Consider the following 7,500-nt stretch of genomic DNA (forward strand, 5'->3'; position numbering starts at 1 on the left):
GACAATATGATAACAGTAACAATCATACTGATAAAGGTAAAAAGATTATTAAACCATCCCCTTAATAGTGACCCCTTAAAAATGTTAGCAAATAAACCTTTGTCAGCAATCGGCCCTGTTGTTAATAAGACTTTTGTGACAGACACAGAATCAAGGTGTGTAAATGATTTGGACAAGATGTATATTAATCGATATTTAGCTGGAGTCTACGATTGATGTACAGTTACAGAGTTTGTCAGATCCCGTATCGTTGCATGTCGAGTGACGGATTGCAACGGGAGCGGTGACCACTCATTGCATTGCCGATGAGGAATAATGCATTGAAGATGAGTCTGCCGTTGATTTTTAGAATTCAGTTTAAATTTTTGATTTCATTTCTGCCCGTTGATACTGTTCAAAACCTAGCTCTACTCTTTAATGCATTCTAGTACTTATAATGTATATTGAAGAAGACTTCAGTCAGTGTTGACTCACTCAATGAGTTGCAAACTTTGACATTTGCAGGCAAGATTTTGTTATTCCAGTGTCCCAACCACACAGGGTTTTGTCATAATAAACATTGGTTACATTTATTAGATTGAAAAATTAAAATCATAATTTTTGTTTTCACTTCTTAGCATCAGAGACAGAAGACCATGAGAAACTCAAATCTCAAGGATAATTTGATTCTGAATTTCAGTCACTATCTTGGAAGTTTGTTACAAGTCTGATGAATTAGCATGGTTTGCATACATTTGATATATATTGTCTAAAAATTATTATTAGTAATATTACCATAATTATGAATAAGTTTATATTTTCATGAAAACCATCATCATTCTTTGATGATGATAATTATTACATAACATAATCATATTATTATTATTTAATTATCAATATTGTTATAACATCACAACTTTTTATCACTATCTTAAATAAAGATGACATATCTTTTGTCAGTATTATAATTTTCAGGATTTAAGCATTGAGAAAATAGGTGAACAATTGATTTTTTATAGGTTTTCTTTCATTAAAGGAGGTCCTGAAGTTCCAGCATGAACAGGCAGGAATATTCTACAGGATCTCTCCATGCATCAAGAATACTGGGGGGACTTGCATCCCTTCGCAGATTGGAAGTCCTATGCGATGGCAATGTAAAACTTTTGGATGGCAGTGTCAAAGTTAGTCGTGCATTACTTGCAGCTGGTTGCCCCTATTTCAGGTCAGCATTTGTACTTATTTAGACTTCTATTTAGGTGTATAATAGAATGCTGTTCGAAAGTCAGTAGTCAGTATTATGGATATTTATAAAGTGTCAGTTACTTTTGGAGAAATAAAAAGCCGCTATCTCCTTCCATTTCACCCCTTCCTTCACTCTCCTTTCCTCTCCTTTCTACCTTTTCCATTCTTTCATCTTTTCTCCTCTCCCTCTTCCTCCTCTTATCACACATTGTTGCATTTCAGAGTTTTGTATGAGTTTGAAGAGGATGCACAACAAGGTTTACATCGCACTGCAGAGCCAATGTTAGAAATCACATGTAAAACCTTTGAAGTCATCCTTGATTTCATCTATACAGGTCACATTGTTCTAGACTTTGAAAATATCCAAGACATATTACAAGCCAGTGATCTTCTACTAATGACTGAGCTAAAAGTAAGTTCTTATTGCTCTATGATATCATGTGAAGCACCATTTCCTGTAGCACTTTTTTTTGTATTGTGTGATGTTGAATTAGATATAAAGTTTCAATGCTGATTTGACTGACCTGGAAGGCAGAGGAATCTTTACAGCTGTAATACAAAATATAAACAGAAATCATTGTTGTTTTCTTTAGGATGTTGTGAAAGGTAAATTTGCCTTTTTTTTAATGGCTAGGTGCCTTCAATGTAGGCTTTCAGGTTTTATGGCCATTGAAGGCTGTTTCATATACTTAGAAACTGTTTGTAGTTTAAGAGTATTATGGTACATTATTTGGGAATTAGCAATTTTTATGCTTAATGTCCCTTTAGTTTTTAGGCTTAAGTATTTTTTACTGCTAATCTAAAAGTATTGCACATTATTCTGTTGCCCAAACATTATCTTTAAAGTTAATTGTATGGAGAAAAAATAAATAATTTCTAGTTTAATTTGAAAATCTATATTATTTTTCACTTAAGCCAATTGTGAATTTAAAAGCTAAATCTCAGATGACACTAAGCTTTATTTTGTTTTTCATTATTTTTTCTTTACCTTTTACTTCAGGAGTTGTGTGTCCAGTACCTGATGAGTATTATTGAAGTAGAAAATTGTCTTGGCATACTTGAACTTGCACAAAGATTTTCGTGTCCAAGACTTGTATACTTTACTAAAGATTTTATTTGCCAGCACTTTAAGTACAGGTATGTGATATTGGAGAGCATTTTCTTGATTTTAGATTTATCAAAATACAAGTTTGAGTAGGGTATTACCCTAAGAGCATGGTTCAGGCCAACAACTTCCTGGACTCAGTATTAATGATTGTATAGTATTAATCTTTATATGAACAGAAGCTAAACTTAGTAACTTTAGATGTGATATATTGTGAAGCTTTTTAATATGTAAAACTGTTAAATAGCAATCATTATAGACATTCATGAAAATGAGAATGTTTGGCTGATATTTTTCTAATTATGGAATATACTTAGAAATGACATGTAAAAGATATTAATGATTATTACAGGGAAGTTGTACGAACAGAAGAGTTTCGTAACCTGAGTGAGGAACGTTTAAAAGACCTCTTGTCACAAGATGGCCTTGCTGTTAAATCAGAATTAGATATTCTCACAGCTCTAGTGGTATGGCTTAATACCAACCAGCTGAAATCACCTGATGTGGAGTAAGTCCTTTGTTATATCAGAAATATGTATGATGTAAACCACTGAAGATAAAACTAGTGCTGAGTATATATAGAAATGGTATTTTGGTGCAGTTGTATTACAATTAGGAAATGTACATTTCTAGATCCCTAGTGACTTGCTGCTTGCGAGAATCTGCAGACTTAAAGTATGATCCAAAGTTTCAAAGGGCTTTACAAGATCTGAGGGCTGCCACACCACCATGGGACTCCCCAGGAGCTATGATGGTTCTTGATGCACTGAAGAAGACCAGGAGAATTAGATCCATCAGGGAAAGAGGCACCAAAACGGTCCTTGCATGCGGGGATGATGAAGGTGGTATATATTTGGTGGATATCCTGAGTTCAGGCAAATATTCTGGATCTCATGTTAAGCTACCACCTATGTGTATCCCAAGGATTAAGCCTACACTTGTGGTAGAAGGTAAATAAAACTTCTGTTTGTTTACTCTTAGTGAATAATCATTGTTATATTATTTCATATATGATATTCCATGTATTAATGCTGTGGAGAATTGGAAAGGTGGATTAACCTATGGATGCTGGGAACTTGCATTGACTGTTAAGCTTTTGTTTTATATGTATTGTTTTACAAATGAATGGCTCCACAAGTGAATAGTTACTAAGGAGTCAGTCATTAGTCAGATCTGCCCATTTCTTGACCCTGTTCCTTTAATTTTTTTTTGAAGTTCTTATTTCTATTAGTCTAATGTTATTTTCATTATATTATTATTACTTTTATTATCTGTTATTATTATTATTATTATCATTACTGTTATTAATGTAATAGTACAGGTGTGTATCCAAGGGGGTGCACACCACCTATTTTTGTGGCAGTTTTTTTAACAAGCTTTTGAAAGAAACAGCTATACCTATGCACATATCTAATGAATTTGTGTGCACCCCTTACCAAAAATCTTGGATTTGCCCCTGTAGTAGTAGTATTTAGTGTTGTTAGGGTGGGTTACAATTTTCAGCATTTTCACAAACTTACAAACCGTGCACTGGTAATGAGGGAGTTAGGGACTGATGTACGCTTTTCAAAATAAAAAAGTATGATTTTTTTTTTTTTTTTTTTTTTTCTATGATACACGCTGTATAATTCAGCTGGTGTTATTCTTGTGCATGCAAAAGGTGCCCCTATGTCAAATGATTCACAAACCAGAGGATTGTACCTATTACATGAAAATGTACAATAGTCAGTTATAATCATTGAACATATGGGCACATTTTTTGGCCTTCCTCATATATATTTTTTTATCCTTCTTTTCAGCATTTTGAGATGTTTTTTACAAAGGTGACAGGAATAATGTAATCTTCATGAACATCAACATTTTCTTGTACACTTTTTGATGGAGGGAGGCAAGCATCCAAAAAGTGTATGTTTTGTACACATGAAAATATTAAAAATTATTGTTGTTATCAATGCTATAATTATTATTATTATTATTATTATTATTACTATATTAATCTTATTATTGTTGTTGTTGTCTTTGTTGTCATTGGCTTAATATTATTTTGATAACTAATAATAATAATAAAAACTTTTCTTCTGACAAAATAAAGAATGGTGTATATACAGTACTCGTCAAAAGTATATGGCCCCTGCTTTCCCACTTTGCATATCAGTGACTATATTGAGGAATTTATATGAAAGAGTGTGTTTAGTTAACATTTTTGTCCCAAGACTTAAGAATGCCTACCTCTAGCTTCGGTACTGAACTAACGTCCTTCCCCTGTAAATTCCTCTCGATGATGTGCCCTGGTTTCCAAGACTCAGATGTGGGCTACTGCCCAGCCAATCCTTTATAAAGTGTACCATGCAGGCCTCAAGTCAGTGGGTTTCAGGTTTTGCTTAGGCATCATCTTGTTGGAAGATACTGGCCTTGGTGAGTGCAAAAGAATCAGGCAGATTGGTGACTCAGCAGATCCGGGTTGTCATGTTGGTTAACTTTGATGTTCTTTGTAATACCTACAAGTTTCTCAAGGCCCCTGCCAGTAAAGAAACCCCACAATTAGTTAATTTCACCTCAGAAAACACAAACCTTTTTCCACCATGAATATGAAGCTGTGAGAGGTAGGGACTGCATACTTTTGACGTGTACTGTATAGGAAAGGCAGATGGGTCTGGTAATTGACTCCTTGGTAACTAAGAGCTTGTGGGACCATATTATACAATGCATGTGTCCCAGCACTCCAATCATCAATTGGATAATATGTGAGCTTGTTCTTCTGGGATATATTACTACCTTCCATGTGTTTTCCCAATACTCAGGTGGATACCTCTTTGCTCTTGGTGGAGGCAGCAAAAGTGGAGAAGCCAAGAGTGATGTGCAACGATATGACCCGCTCTCCAATAGCTGGACACTGATGGCTCCAATGCCATTTGCATGTTTTCTACCTATGGTTGTATCTTATGCAGGAAAGCTGTATGTAACAGGTGGATGTGACATTAACGAGGTAAACATTATGAAACATTATTCAAGTGTAGATGCTCTAATCATTTATATATATCCCACAGAGAATTACTATATCCTTATAGAGAATTGATATAAATTCTATGGTCTTATCAATTCATTAATTTTTAGCCCCTGTGGTCAATTTTTTATTTTGTATATAACCATATTATTCTACTGATTTCATCACTTTCAGAGTGAACTGCAAATCACAAACTTTGAAGAATTTGATATGTATGCCAATAAGTGGAGATCACTTCCACCAATTCCAAATATGCGGCATGGAGCAGCTCTGGCAGTGAGTGATGGAAAAATATTCTTTATTGGAGGTTCTCCATGGATAGAATTACCAGATGGAAGTCCATATTACAGGGTGTTGGATGCAGTAGAGATATTCTGCATTAAAGAAGAGGTAATTCTAAAATCTGGAATTGTAAAAATATTTTTCAGTAAAACCCATAGTAGAGGTGAATCTCAGTCAAATTATATTCTGTCATTTTGAATACAATGTATTGGCTCAAGTGGCAAAATTTTAAGCCTTAGAGGAATTGAAGTTTAAATATTAATGTTTTATTAAACAATTGTTAAGGATTCTGTCACAGTTTTTGGATTATATTTTTGGGTGCTAGAGTTGGTCACGAGTGTATTACCATCAGGTTAAATTGCTGTGTTTACATATGATTAACATGACTAGGAGGATATGTAAAAACTCCAGTCTGAAAAGTTTTGAAAAATAGGCAAAGGATATCTTAACAATTAAGAATAAGAGGCATCTTTAATCTAAAAAGTAGGTTTCTTCATTTATTAAGTGAAACTAATTTATATGTTAAGATGTGATTCCTTTCTGCAGCAGTTATCTAATTTGCACTACAGTAGTGTTGCATTGCTATCCTTTACTAAAATTCTTTTATAATTAATGTACATGTTAAGAAATTAATCATCCAACTGACACTTTATTACCTGAAAAAATGAAGGAAGACTTTCTATGTAGGCCATCTTGGAAATATAGAGTTGCTTATACACTTAACTTTTCACAGATTTGGGTAGCTGGCCCTCAGCTGAAAGAAAGGAGAAGGCATGCAGCAGCAGTTAATCATAAAGGAGATATTTACGTGATTGGAGGCATAAGACCACTGGAGTGCCCCAGTGCTCAGGGTCGCACTAAAGTAACAGGCACAGAAACGCTCTTCAAAGAGTCACAGATGGGATGGACCTCCATGACTAAGCTCCATATCCCACCTGAAGCCAAATATAAAACTGTGGCTCTGGCAAATAATGAGCACATCATCATAATTGGAAAAAACGACAACTTCACATTTATGCATGATAATTGCTTTATTATGGTTGGCAGTGGCTGGGGACTAGTGCCAGGAGCTGAGAGTATACTGACATCTGGAACAAAGTATTTTTGTAGTTATGCTCTCCTCTCTCTTCCTTCTGCTGCCATGCATGATTTATACCCAGAGGATAGTTTATAGTTTTTCATAACATCTCAACAACTCATAACCCTTATATTCTTGAGGTAACTCAGGTGTTTTTTGGACATTAAGAAGAAATATAAACATTTCCTAATAGTTACACTAATATATGTGTTTAGTGACCCCTTTTGTAATATTTCTTGAAAAAATTCTATACTGTTACAATAACAACCTGCCATGAATCAAGAATATGTTCAATTAGACTAGAACAAAGTCAGTTTAAGATTTTTAATCTTATCAAATAAGATTTTCTGTGTGTGTGTGTTTGCATGTGTGCATGTGTGAATTTGCACATGTGATTGCTTGCGTGTGTGCGTGTGCGTGTGCGTGTGTGTGTGTGTGCATGCGTGCATACGTCCATGTGTGCACGTGTGTGTGCGCACGTGTATATGCATGTCTGTGTGTGAGTGAGCGAGTGAGTTTACAGGGGAGGGGAGGGAGCATGTCTGCATGCATACAATATTAATGCTTGCATTTTTTTTTTTCTTTTTTTTTTTGCATGTGTGCTTCTGTGTATTTGTCTATTATCTATTCATTGTGTGAGTTTTAAGATACTCAAGTTGGCTGCTAGCTTTATGATACTCAAAATATTATATGCATACATTTTATTTCTAGAAACTTATATTATGTGGATCACCATACATTGTCCTATTTTAAGACTCATAAACTAGACCCAGTGACCCATCTACAATGACTCTTTAAGTTACCTCCCAG

At 34.6% G+C, this 7,500-nt stretch overlaps 1 protein-coding gene across 2 annotated transcripts in view; it reads left to right on the top strand.

Annotated features, from left to right (window-relative positions):
- The first annotated feature begins 86 nt into the window (after positions 1–86).
- Positions 87–7,500, top strand: part of LOC113821706 (gigaxonin) — an 8,777-nt gene continuing 1,363 nt past the window's right edge. Inside the window, exons 1-9 of one of the 2 annotated variants that reach the window (XM_027374226.2) lie at positions 87–155; positions 1,016–1,201; positions 1,444–1,633; positions 2,222–2,358; positions 2,679–2,834; positions 2,960–3,276; positions 5,128–5,312; positions 5,505–5,720; positions 6,346–7,500. The exon at positions 6,346–7,500 is cut by the window's right edge and continues 1,363 nt beyond it. In XM_027374226.2, the coding sequence (XP_027230027.1) occupies positions 1,035–1,201; positions 1,444–1,633; positions 2,222–2,358; positions 2,679–2,834; positions 2,960–3,276; positions 5,128–5,312; positions 5,505–5,720; positions 6,346–6,786 (1,809 nt within the window). In that variant the 5' untranslated portion in view covers positions 87–155; positions 1,016–1,034 and the 3' untranslated portion in view covers positions 6,787–7,500. Of the gene's footprint in view, positions 156–1,015; positions 1,202–1,443; positions 1,634–2,221; positions 2,359–2,678; positions 2,835–2,959; positions 3,277–5,127; positions 5,313–5,504; positions 5,721–6,345 lie in introns of those variants that run through there. The other variant, XM_027374227.2, reaches the window with a different exon arrangement.

The sequence above is a fragment of the Penaeus vannamei genome, chromosome 7 (genome assembly GCF_042767895.1).
Source record: "Penaeus vannamei isolate JL-2024 chromosome 7, ASM4276789v1, whole genome shotgun sequence".
NCBI classification, from domain to species: domain Eukaryota; kingdom Metazoa; phylum Arthropoda; class Malacostraca; order Decapoda; family Penaeidae; genus Penaeus; species Penaeus vannamei.